General features: G+C 43.9%; 1 protein-coding gene across 2 annotated transcripts in view; it reads left to right on the top strand.

The window, feature by feature from the left end:
* RNF128 (ring finger protein 128, E3 ubiquitin protein ligase) overlaps nt 1-13,329 on the top strand; it is a 61,362-nt gene that overhangs the window by 43,066 nt on the left and 4,967 nt on the right. The window contains exons 3-5 of one of the 2 annotated variants that reach the window (XM_025193911.1): nt 156-215; nt 8,766-8,837; nt 9,242-9,324. In XM_025193911.1, the coding sequence (XP_025049696.1) occupies nt 156-215; nt 8,766-8,837; nt 9,242-9,324 (215 nt within the window). The remainder of the gene's footprint in view (nt 1-155; nt 216-8,765; nt 8,838-9,241; nt 9,325-13,329) is intronic. The other variant, XM_006037518.3, reaches the window with a different exon arrangement.

The following is a 13,329-nucleotide window of genomic DNA, read 5'->3' as shown; positions in this document are numbered from 1 at the left end:
CCCCCCCCCCCCCCCAAAAAAAAATGATGGGGCTAAGGTTGCAGTGGTGTTTGCAGTGGTGTTTGCAGTGGTGTTTGGTGTTTTGCTTTCTTTTTGTTTTTCCTCTTAAGCCATACTTAAACATTCCCCCTCTTCCTCCCCCCACTCCCACCAAGGAGTTTCAAGGAGCTGAACACATAACGGATCAGGCTCCAATGGCTTGTTTTATGCTGCAGGTATGACGAATGCTATCCCCAGTGCTCTGGTGACCTAGCAAGAATGCTGATGTCTTGGAGCAGGTGATTAAAGCTAAGCTGCTTTCAGTTGATGGTAGTATTGCCTGTCTCCCAATCTTATGGTAAGATGCAGCCTAGGTACATGTAAGTGTCTACAGAATGGCACTTAAGGTTCCCCTCATGCCTATAAGTGGCTTTAGAGTTGGTGTGAGGCCTTTAAACACACAACACATTCTTTTCCAGAAAAACTATAACGATGTTGACTAGTAAGAGTCACGAGAAGCACGGCGGTGATGTTTACATATTAAACTGTGCCTTAAAGCCCAGGCAGGGAATTACTAATTAGTCAAGTTTCCATGTACCACTTTATCAAGTATGCAATCATCTGATCACCTGACACAATTAATACAAATTGCTGTGTCTCCAGTGTTGTTGCCCTCCAGCTGAGGAGCGTTGCCAAGAAAAGGTTTCAGAACCTCTCTAGGAGAATTCACTTCTGTCGTTGCTTCTCTCCAGGGAAAGTGGCCAATGAGTGTAGTCGGGAGAGGGGACAAGAAATGGCTTAAATGCAAAGAGTTGTTTCCGTAGGGTCTGTGGTCAGAAGTGGGCAGGGGGTGAATGTCATCACTGCGGTTTCAGTGGCAACATCTTTCCCTGGAACTAAAACCGACTCCTTAGCAAGAATGTGCCTGCTTTAATAACCTGTGTAGGCCAATCTTCACACATAGCCGCTATCCATTCTGGGCAGGCTATACTGATAGAAACAGGTGGTTGAGAGAGAAGGATTAGGCAGAGGGACTCTTTGACTAAGCAGCAGCCAAGGATAGGGTATTGCGAATTCCCTAATGGGCTTGGAGTAGAACTGTTTTATATTTTTTCTTTACCAATACATTTGATAGCAATGTGTCCTTTCTCTCCCCCACCCCACAGTTGCCCTTACATAATCAAGGAGCATTGGGCCGTGCTTCCAGTGAAGTCAAATGAAAGACTGTCAAATTCAAACAGGTTCTTCATACAGCAACAGGGCAGCTATCTCTGGAACAAGGGCAACTAAAAGGAGGGTGTAGTAGCCAAAGCTACTTCAGCCTGGTCTTTTTTTACTGTCATCTCCCAAGATCTTCATCTATGGAGGAAGTTCTTGGTTATGTAAACTGGAAGAGAATAACTGATCCTTCAGTTTTTATTCTGCACTGCAAGGCCCATCCAGTCTCAGGCTTGCAAATGCTCATCTTGGACCTTGCAAGCTGTGTGTATTCTGCCCTTAAACTGGGGGGGGGGAAATAAGTCTCTAGTGTGTGCCTTTGGATGAATCGCCTGTCTTCATGAATGCTGATAATATTCTGTCCCCTTCGCTAATTGATTTGGACAAAGAAGAAATAAATCTTCTGTTAAGTTTGTTTTCTTTTCCATGTCTAACTTCATCAGATCTTGAAAGCAAGAAGTATTTGTAAGGGGTGTACTTGGTATCATTTTGGAACCAAGAGTTCTAGTTTTTTGTAAGTAATTGTAAGAGCGCTTGATCAGCTGTGGCCAGATGATTGCTTGACATCTTACTGCATGCTGCTGGGATTTGTGGGTACAGCTGATCTGCTTCATTGGGCAAAACACGTGGCCCATTGTTTTTCAGAGTCAGGTCCTTGTTGCTTCCAGGAACAGCCGGGGCCCAATCCTGAGGGACAACCCTGGGGTATGTCTCTGAAATAGGGGAGCCCCAGGTTTTCCCATGAGCAAATGAGTGCCTGGGGATCCTGGGATTGCCTCTGCAAATGGAGAAATGGGCAGGTACTTCAGGGGCTCAACCTGCATGCCTCAGGAAGGAGAATCACTGGGGTGTGCAGGACTGGGCCTCTGAAGCCCTGGGAGCAACTACCCAGGGTGGCTGGAAAATGTAGGCAGCTCCAGGCTGCCTGGGCTCTCCAGCATTAAAGCAAACAGATGTCTGCCACAACATGGGTGCAATGGATTTGTTTCACTGTTGGCAACCACAGATGTTGGGCATTTGTAGTGTGACAAGGGGCATAGACTTATGTTTGCTTAGCCTTTGTGCCGCCATAAAAGTCTTTATGGCGGCACAAAGGTGACCTCTTTTTCCAGCCTGTACTCAGCTGAAAAGTTGGCATCCTAGAAGGGATTTCTGAAAGTGCTATAAAATATACTGGAACTGCATTATCTGAATTTCCTGGCTAAGAATGTTGTTATGACTTCTGATCAGAAATCTACAGGCATCTTTGTTTAATGTTTCCTCTTATGCTGTAGAGAAGCTAAGATTCAGGCTGAAAAAATGGCTTTTTTTTTCTTCTTTTTTGTTAAGGGGACTCTAATTGAGCTGTTCAAGATAAAGAGCTAAAACAGTGGGCAAAAGAATTGCTCTCTATTGCGAAAAGTGGGTTTGGGGAAGTTGTTTCTCTACCATATGTTGGTAAAGCATCATGTTCTGATGTCCTGTAAAATATACCAAAGAAACAGTTCGGAGCATTTCCCCGCCACCCCCACCTTTTAAATCATGACTGCTAAAAGCCTTGATGTTACTGGGGACTAGATAACAAAGCCCAGCCCAGCACAATATAATGTCCTGTCCAAGGTATCTTAGTGAACATGGGCTAACATAGCATGCCAAAAAAAAAATCTAGTGTTTCTGTGTTCTTATCTACAGATGTGCCCAAATGCATTTTACACAGTGCAGCCATACTCTTGAGAATGAGCCCAACTCTTAATTTTTGTAAGTGGTTGGTTTTCTAACGCACTGAACACTCGATGAATGCTGAATTGCAATTTATTTTGTGCAATCAAGACTCTAGCAATGATTTGGAAACACGTTGGATACTCATTGGGGTCATCGTGTCGTGTTTTCCTCTCTCCCTTTGGGAGACGGTGTATGTTATCACACCCCCTATGGAACTAAGCTTTTGAGAGCTGCAAGTCGGTCATTATTTATTCAGAATTTCATTTTTCGAGATGTGAATTAAATGCTGAAACAGGAACTGAGGGATTTTTGTTACTGGAGAGGTCATTGATCCTGATATCAAGTTCCTCAGTTTGGCAAATCCAGGTCACTGTGAAGAGACCTAACCAGCTCCAAAGTAAATTGGACATGGTCCATTTGGAATTGGTCCAGCTGTATTGACCTTCGAAAGGGTACATTTTGAGCAATGGTAGAAAAGTAAATTTGTAGTCCAGCTTTCTTGTGCCTGCCTGCTAGTAACTTCTCAAAGAAGCGCTTTGAAGTAGCCTGTAAACAAATTCCCACATTGTTGCCATGATTCACGAGCAGCCTGTTTTCCGTAGTCTCCATTCTACCTCTTCAGCTGCAAATCTCTATCCTTCTTTTGGCATATCCAGTTTTCCAGATTGGCTAGCAATCTAGAGCTTCAGTTCTGGAGGGCACGTGTTGTCTCACTTCCTTCTTGATGTCAAACCCTTTTGGTTCCCCTGTGCAGAATATATGCATAATTGCTATTGTGCATCTTTTCTGAAAGTTCCTTTTTGAGGGCTTTGTGCAACAAAGCCAACTGATGGGATCAATTGTATACCAGGGTACAGGAGGATGAGGCCATTGTAAGAAGTGGAGCCTTTTTTTTGGTATGTCAGATGGCTGGAGAGAGCTATCACAGTTTGCTAAGCATGTACATGTTCAGACCTTAGTGTGTTGAATTCCAAGTTGAATGAGAAGGATGTAATGGTAAAGTTAGGCTCTGCTTGGCACACAAACCGACTTAAGAATGCAAAGCCTGTAAGGAATTTTCTCGCTGAAGAGCCTGTTTGTATAGCTGGCTCTAAATAGTTTCTTTTGTCTAAATGCATTTCTTCTATATGGTTACACTATTCTGAGTCATAGTTCTGCAGCGTGAATCAGTGTTGGCTGTTGTTCCGATCCTCACTTCTGTTTTTCATTGCCCTCAAACTGTCTCCACGGGACATAACTACAACATCCCTTGGTAGAAAGCAATGCATCTGCCTGCTAGTGGATTGGCGTATTTTAAATGAGCAAGTCTATTACCTTCAAGTTCATCTTGCAAATTAATCAAATCTGAAGAATGAAAGGCATTTGTGTAGGTTGTATCCAGTGCATGAGGAGCTACTTATTGCCAATAGATCTTCTAGTGGTGCCTGGGCTGAAAGTCTTGATGATCCTGTTTTGGAGTTTTTGGGTGGTCAGTTGAAAACAGCAGTCAAGCACTCCAGTTAAGAAATCCTCGGATGGAGATTACCTTTGTAGTGTCACTTTGGCTGCTTTGTGTGTTTGCATCACAACACTTTAATTACGTTCTCCTGCTCTTTTCCATTGGTTCCTTGTTTCCTCTGTTCAGCATAGACACTGCTGACTGACTGAGCACCTGCTCAGTGTGTGCTTGCTTGCTTGTTCTTAAACCTTTATTCATAATGTATGGCCCATGATTTAAGAAGTGACAGGAAAAGCAAAGGGCTTCAGAAGGGCTCTACCTTGCCAAATTTCCACTTGCTTCAGGAAGGCTTTGAAGCAGTCTTTTGTTTCAACCCAGTGTGAAAAACTTTCCCCCTAAACTTTTTGCTGTTTGTTTGTTTTGATAAAGCTTACAAACTTTGAGCCTAAACTACTTGCATATGGCAGATGTGTAAGTAAATTGAGCAAATGTAATTCTTAGCTCTGCTACTTTATATTGTCTATTTTGACCTGACACTGGGTACGTCTGCACGAAGCCCTAACTGAATGGTAACCTAATTCTACTGCATGATAGCGTGCAGGGCAAAACCCACGTTTAATATGCTACTGCAGAGTAGTGTTAGGCTACTGCACAGTTGGCACCACTAAAAAGCTATGTGCTGGTGCTACTACATAGTACATACTACATAGTAGCACCAGTTACTGTGAATTGATTTAGTATTTGGCTTTGCAAGTACTAAACTTAATGCGCAGTAACTACAGAACATTAATAAATGTGTGGATGCACCCAGTGAGTCTAAACTTGTAAGAAGCAGGCTTCATTATGAATATGAGTCTGATAATGGCAGTTGGCAATAACTCTACTTCAAGGACTGTGGAAGTTGCGGACTCCCGTAAAACTGAACGATTTTTCTACTGTTGCTTGACGTCTGCCATATTTCTCAGTTTATCTACAACAAGGAAGGTGGTAGAGAGCACAGATGCTGGCTGAACCCTAGCTATGATCTTTCAGCAAAGAAAATGTCTATTGGAGTGATTTTGTTTTTCTTCAACCAGGGTGCCATGGCCCCAGTTAGCATTGTTAGCTGTGCAAACACGATTTACAAGACAAACCCAGAGATTCCAAATGGGAATTCATAGTATTAAAAACCTTCTGCCCTGTTGTGAGCTTTCTGAGCTCCTTGCAACAGAATTGCTGTATTTTTTCTATAGTTAAAAAAAAACCAAGTGAAAACTAAGAGCTGGCATTGCCCAAGGATAGCGCAAGTCTAAAACCCAGAAGACTAGTGGTTCTCAGTAAATTCAGTAGTGGCCTCTTGGAGCATCTTCACTGGAAGGTAGATTGTCTGTCAGTGGCAGCTGCATTGTTCCCAAAGATTGCATTGTGTGAGCAGTTGATAGTTTGCTAGGAGACCAGGGACTGTGTGTGTGTGTGTGTGTGTGTGTGTACACTTGTCTCAAAGGATCATAGATGTCTGTGTGCTAGATTGTCTGGCCTGATTTAATAACCCACATGGAGTCCATGCCTGCTCATTGGCTCTAAACTTTAATATGTTAAGCAAGAACTTGGCACTACATAGCACTGTATGGCTGAAAACAAAGTAAATGGTAGTAGGAGCTCTTTTTAAGCTAGCATGGAAATTGAAGATTGACTGGCTTGGGGAACTGTGGCATTATTAGGCTTGAGCTATTAACATTCTCAGCTTGTGGAGCTGTGGTTTTGCAGCAGTTATTTGTTCTTTCATGCAACATCTAATCAACATGTTTAATGTCAGGCTAGGCACGTTTTATAAAGGGTTGAGTGGCTGTGCCACTAATGCGTAATTTTAGAAGGTGGGGGGGGGAGAAGAGTATGAGAATTTTTAACAGAAATTTAATTTTATTACCACCACTTCTGTTACTTCTAACCAGCTATTAAGTGGGGGAGATGTAGCATCTAGGGCTACCTGGATAGCAATTGCCTCTCAAAGCTCCACTACCTGAGGGACACAAGCAAAACACTTGTCCCCATGGTGCTGGTGCAGTATGCAGCCTCCTGTTCTTCCAGCCAACAGTTCTAATAATGAGCAGTGGCTTAGGTCTTGGTCTGAGTGAAAGCATGTCTGCATTTCAGTAAAGGACTCTGCTCCCAGTGCTATTTGCATTTTGCATTAGAGGCTCAGAACCCAGGGTTCCCTCCCTCTTGGAGGGCACTGCCATCATTGAGCTACAGCTGAGCTCTCCCCACCAGCCCCGTGACTCTAGGGAGGGGATGAGAGGGCTTTCAGGCACTCCTGGGCTTGTCAGGTTGAGGGAATCAAACCCACGTCTCCATTTCATCATTGAATACTCGATCTCGCATATTATGCAAAGGTGAGTTAAAACACCACTTTTTTTTTTTATGAATGAATGAATGAAAGTGTTTGAGTGCATCACACTGACAGACAGCATTGAGTGGGGCATGCACTGCGCACACCTACTGGATGCGGTCTCTAGGGGTACTTGAATACAAAATGCATAGTGGTGAGTGCCAAACTACGTTAGATGGGATACAGGCACCTGAACACTTGGCTCAGCCAAGATGAGGGTGCCCCAGGCACATGTGGTGGTTGACTTCCTCAAGTCAGTTGTGTCTGGTGGGGTGAGGCTGCTGTGAACTGCTTTTTTGTCACTGGGTACATATCTTCTGACCAAGTTTCTCTGTGTGTGTGTCTCGCCCCAGATAGCTGCAGTGATACTGAAATTAAGAGTGTAAACTAATGCCTTCTTCATGAGGCTATGGGAAGCCTGGCCAGTTCAGGCATCAATGGTATTGTTTCACATTCTTCTAAAATTGTTTTGCATCATATGAAGGCTTAAAAGTGACTTCTTCATGCTAACAAGTTACTTTGAACAAGCTTATGGGCCTGTGTTAAAATTTCCAGTTACTTCCCACTTCAAGCTCTATCAACTGCCCTTTCTTCAGCTGTCAAACTCCAGAGGCTCCTTGCATCCTTCTGACATTGTACAGTGGTTTTGTATCATCTCCGCAAAAGCAAGTTTCAGTTAAGAACTAAAAAATAAAATATGAACCCTTAAGTGGATGAATCTGTGACGAGACCTCTCAGTGTTAAGTTAACTAAGTTTTAGCAGACTTTCCAGGTTGCTGGGGACTTCTACTCAACTTGTCAGCGAAATATAGCTGCGCAGAGCATTGCAATTACAGCGTAGTTGTGGCCACCCAACAACTTTACATCCCGAAACATTTCATCACGAGGGAGAGGGTGGTACTATTACTGGCGTCGATGTAACATTCGTGACACTTAAGCAGAAGTACTGGCTCCTATGCTCATTGAACCCTTTTGCTGTGACAGTTGGTGAGCAACAGTTGCTAGGCAAGCTAACCTTTCCCTGTCTGGTCATCTGTGCGATTTGGCATCCTGACAATTAAAACCATTGGCTGAAGGGGGCTGCAGGCCCACTTCCTTTCTGGAGTTGCAGCTACCCAGTTGTTCTGCTAGGGCAAGTCTTTGGCTTGTACATAGTCTACTAGTAAGGCTAGGGGGCAAAAAGGTTTACGTTAGGTAGATGTAAACCTTGCTCATGCTACTTTTGGGTCAGTCTCCAGGGAGAATTGTGTGGGTTTTTTTGTTTTTGGGGGGGTTTTTTTGTTTTTGTTTTTGTTCTTGCTTGGCACCAATAGCCGGTGCTAGGAAGCTGCAGGCTTCAAAGGTATTTGTGTTCAGTTAATAAAACTGACCTATCCTAGAGGTCTGGTTTAGAGGGCATGTCAGCAGTTGACAGGTAAAGGACCTTGGCTTTCATCAGGATCCAGGTGACTGCCAAAAAGTCACAATACAAATTCATAGCAATAGGATATATTGACTCCTTATTGTTTGGCTCCAAGCACTCTGCTTTCAGACCGAGTTAATTGAAATCCTTGCCTTTGGCTACATCTGACATATCTAACGAAGGTACAATTGTGCGTGCTAGAAAATTGAACTGTCTTCGGTTTTGTTTGTTCAGTGAAAATGCTACTCAAAGGAATACATTTTTAGGGGAAGACTTTGTGGTACATCTCATGCACGTTTCTGTAAGTCTGTTCATGGACTTCTGCTTAATTTTTCCCCATATGAATAGAACGGGCATACTTCCTTTTCAGAGATCACATTGCATAAGCCTAGAGAGCAATCAATATACCTGCTGAAATTAAATTATATTGGCTGTTTGCTACAGAAGAGCAATGCCTGTAATTTAACCAGACAGGGTTCCTTGCGTGAATTTGATATCTTTTATTAGACCAACCCAAATCTTCCATCCAGGAAGAGCAAGATTTGGGTTGGTCTAAAAAAAGATACCAAATTCACCCAAGGAACCTTGTCTGCCTATGTCCTTAGACCAACATGGCTACAACCCAAACCCCTGTAATTTAACCAGCAATTCTTTTTCAGAGACAACTAAAAGCAGAAGCCAAGAAAGCTATTGGACAGCTACAACTGCGCACACTAAAGCAAGGGGACAAGGTATAGTTGGCAATCTCCATTTAGCTTTTGAGCTCCTAAACTATGAGTCTGGATCTAAACTTTCTTTTTGCTACTACTAAAACTGGCTGTACAAGTATCTTAATATCGCAATACCCTAATGATTGAGGGGGAGACGGTGCAAATTGAAGCGACTTAAACCAGTGTCTTGTAACGGATATCAGCCTGCAAACCTGCTTTCTCCCCTTTTTAGCCTAACTGGTATTTTTAAAGTATAGTGTTAGATGCTTATTGCTTCTGTTCAAAATTAGGTCTCTTACTCTGGTAACTGTAAATATTCTGGCATGGGAATTCTTCTAGATGACTGGCTAGATCATATCTAGCACTTAACTGCCACTGTAATGACTGTTTCTTGGGATAGGTAATGACTTGCTCTCTTTGGGTAGGAAACTGGTCCGGATGGTGACAGCTGTGCAGTGTGCATTGAAGCATACAAGCCCAATGAAGTAGTGCGTATCTTAACTTGCAAGTAAGTACCCACCTTAACTCTTGAGTATTTGAAAGGTGTTTATAGAGGCAGTGTTCACTGTTGATGGTATTTTAGACATTGGTTATTACTATAGGAATTGCTCAGCACAAATAGACTTCCATATCCTCCAAGGTTTCGGAGATCAAAAAAGTATGGAGGGTATGGTACAATCTACCACTGTAAACGATGGCGGGTTAACAAATAGTTAGTTAAACTAGGCCACCCACAAAGCTTGTGAAGGATTTTATAGATTTGTTTTACTGAAAATTTTATACCGTCAGAACGAGCATGCCTCGGCATAAATAGTATGGTTCCAGAAACGTAAACCTTAGACTGGCTCCTGCCAGCCTAACTCTTCAAAGTCTAGTTTCAGACCAGTAACCCCACAGTAGCAAAGCTTTTGTTAAGGTCTGTCTGGTAAGTGTGGCCTGGAGGTAGTAGGCTATGGGTTTGTGTGTTTTGCTTGCTTTTTCCTTCGTAGTTCAACTCCATAGAAAGCGACAGTTTCCTCTGCCCTTAGAATAAAGGCAGGACCCAACACCATGCGTTGGCGGTGTTCTTTTTGGTAGCTTGTAACTTGCCTAAGACTACTTTTTGGGGAAGATATTAGCTACAGCAGTTTGGCCTTTCTTTAAGGTAAAATCTAACTAGTAAACTGAAGCTGGAAGCTTTTCTCAGTTTCGGTCTTGGTCTACAGTCTGTCAGGTTTGAGGAGTTGGGGTGATGTCAGTACAGGTATGTTGGAAGGGGGCTGTCTCAGCATTCAAGTGTTGGAAGCTTCAATACAGGTGAGATGACTCAGTGTTGAGGGCAGAGTTGCATGACATATTGTTCTCACATGAGGAGGATACAGGCAGTGGTCAGCTGGGAATTGAGTTTGGAAGGAAGGACAGATCACAAGGTAAGGCTGCTTTCTCCTCCCAAGCAGGAGTATCTAATGGATGGAAGCTGGGATCAGCATGGTCTTGCATAAGGTTACAATCTTATGCAAACACGTGCTAAGATCTGTTATCACATAGGGGGGTGTCTGTGTTGCCACTGACTCGAAGGACTTAAGCTGTTGATGAAAGAAATGAGGAACTGGTCTCCTTCTCAGTCCAATGCTGAACGGTTTAATGGTGACAGCAGATGAGATGAACACGTTTTGCAAAAACACTTCCGTTAAACATTTGTCTTGTCGTGTGGTCATGTTGGCAGTTAGCTTTCAGCAGCTGCCTAGGAGACCTCCTGCAGTAATGAGTCAACTTCTTAGAGTAGAAAGGCAGGTAGACTAGGCTCGTATGCATCCTAAGTACTTGTGCTTGGAGGATGGATCTCTAACTCTCGTAAGGGGATTTAAAAGCAAAACTTGGATGATTGGGTAGAAATACCAATCATCTTAAAACATATTTCGGATGCGTAGACTTACTGGAAGGATATTCCTCCTTAATACTGCTTTTCTCAAGTCCAAATGCTGTACCCATTGGCTCTGGTTTAAGAGTATATGTCACTTGAACTCTTCATAGTTTCATAGTATCATAGTAGCTAGGGTCAGGAGGGACCTGAACAGGTCATCTATCCTGACCCCCTGCCACAGGCAGGAATGAATGCTGGGTTTACAAGACCCCAGACAGGTGAGCGTCCAACCTCCTCTTGAATTTACCCAAGGTAGGGGTGAGGACCACTTCCCTGGGAAGTTGGTTCCAGATTTTGGCCACCCTAACTGTAAAATATTGCCTTCTGATCTCTAACCTAAACCTATTCTCCATCAGCTTATGACCATTGTTCCTTGTCACCCCAGGTGGTGCTGGGGAGAAAAGGGCTCTACCTATTTGCTGATGATCTCCCCTGATGAGCTTGTAGGCAGCCACCAGGTCCCCCCTCAGCCTCCTCTTGCTGAGGCTGAACAGGTTCAGGTCCCTCAATCTCTCCTCATAGGGCCTGTCCTGCTGCCCTCTCACCAAGCAGGTGGCCCTCCTCTGAACCCTGTCCAGGCTGGCCACATCCCTTTTGAAGTGCGGCGCTCAGTACTGGACGCAGTACTCCAACTGCGGCCTGACCAAAGTCGCATAGAGGGGGAGCATCACCTCTCTGGACTGGCTTGAGATGCACCTTTGGATGCATGACAAGGTATGGCTGGCCTTGCTGGCTGCGGTCTGGCATTGGCGGCTCATGTTCATCTTGGGGTCAATAATGACTCCAGGATCCCTTTCTGCCTCTGTGCTTTCAAGAGGGGAACTCCCCAGCCTGTATGTATGCTGTAGATTCCTTCTCCCAAGGTGCAGCACGCTGCATTTGTCTACATTGAACCCCATCCTATTCTCGTCTGCCCACTTTTGTAGTCTGTCTAAATGTAGTTGCAGCCTCTCTCTCCCTTCAAGTGTGCCCACCTCGCCCCACATCTTAGTGTCATCAGAAAACTTGGACTAGGAGGTGGAAAGCACGCTGTCCAAGTCGCTGATGAAGATGTTAAACAGAAGAGTGCAAGGAGTGGATTCTTAAGAATGATTTCAACTCTGAGCTGTGTTTGTATGGTCCTTGTGTGAGAGAGGTTTGTGGCGGCACGGGAAGGATAACATGGACTTCTGACTGCTGGTGTATGAGTGAGTGCTGCAGATATCCCTTGATATGGGATCAGGGTTGTAATCTGTAGGGGGGGGGTTCTCACATGTTGGCACACTGGAAGCCCAGCCTTTTCTGTGCTATTGTGCTACAAAGGCTCTGACTATTTGTTGATTTAACTTTTCATTAAGACCAGCTTCTTGTATCAAATATAACTTGGCAAACCCTCACTGGAGATCAAGAAACCCATTTTGGGATGGTAAGCAAAGCACATCTCTAAATGGGCCACCTTGTCTAGTTTTTTCTGTACAGGGGCCCAACAGTAAAGGTAGCGTGGTATTCTTTGCACGCTTCAGCACAGAGTTCTGGCTGGTGATGGTCTATCTCGCTCTGCCTTGCTGAGTTCTGGTCTGTGTTGAAGGTTGTAAAGGCAAGTCACTTAAAACTAGATCGCTGTTAAGTAAGTTTCAATGGATTTTTGCATTCTCATGTCCCGTGTCTCCTAAACTGGGTCTGTGACAGAACTGGTGTACACAGAGGCGTTTCTAGACGTACATGCTTGTATTAGAGCAGGCGGTGTGCTACATATTCCTTGTACACACCCACTTTCTTTTGTGTGCTTAAAATAAAACACTTGGAGGTGTGCCTCAGGTTGAGGACACAACATTGATTATCTAAGGTTTCTCCTAGCTTTTGCAGAAGCAAGTGGCATTTAGTCATATGCTTCTGCATAACAAATATGCTGACCTTTAAATCTAGGGCTGAGGTGTAGAATTTCATGTTCACTTGGCTTATACAAATATAGGCGTTATCAGTTTGCAACCTATTGTACACAGATAGGAAGCTATAAGACTGGGCATAACTCAGATAATATACATAATATGCTGACTTGTTCTTGTAAGTGCTACAGGATCTAATAAGCACAAAGTGTGGCAATTACAGGTGAATACAGTTATAAATTAGTCATAGCAAGAACCTATTTGGAGAACTATAGCTCCAAGCAAAGTCATGTAATGCCACTCTGGAGGAGTTGATTTTCATGGCTTTTTCAAAGTAATCTGCATTGCTAGAAGGTGTAAAGATTTCCTCCCCAAATCTCCATGGGGAGCATATTACAAGAGGATTACTTTCAGTTGGCATAGAGCCACAAGTGCCCTACAGCATGGCTGGTTAAGCCCTTCCTGTTTGTTCAAACCTTAGTGAAGGAGATGTCAAGACTATTCAGTTTTTTAGCTCTCAACAAATTTCTTATGCTTATGGCCTAGTCCAGTGATGCCCAACCTCTTTCCTTGGTGGGCTGGATGGGCAGTGCTCCGTCTGTCTTTGAGCTGGATCCCTCTAGTCATCCTGATCTGGCATGGGCACAATGGGCACCATCTGGTCAACTAGGTTGGGGACTGCCTAGTTACCTTGCTGGGGTCGTTTGACCCCAGCATTCTTTCCTGCCTATGGCAGGGGGTGAGA

Source organism: Alligator sinensis, unplaced genomic scaffold, assembly GCF_000455745.1.
Source record: "Alligator sinensis unplaced genomic scaffold, ASM45574v1 scaffold438_1, whole genome shotgun sequence".
Lineage (NCBI taxonomy): Eukaryota > Metazoa > Chordata > Crocodylia > Alligatoridae > Alligator > Alligator sinensis.
The sequence above is the reverse complement of the archived record's forward strand: the minus strand, read 5'-3'. Positions and strand labels throughout refer to the sequence as shown.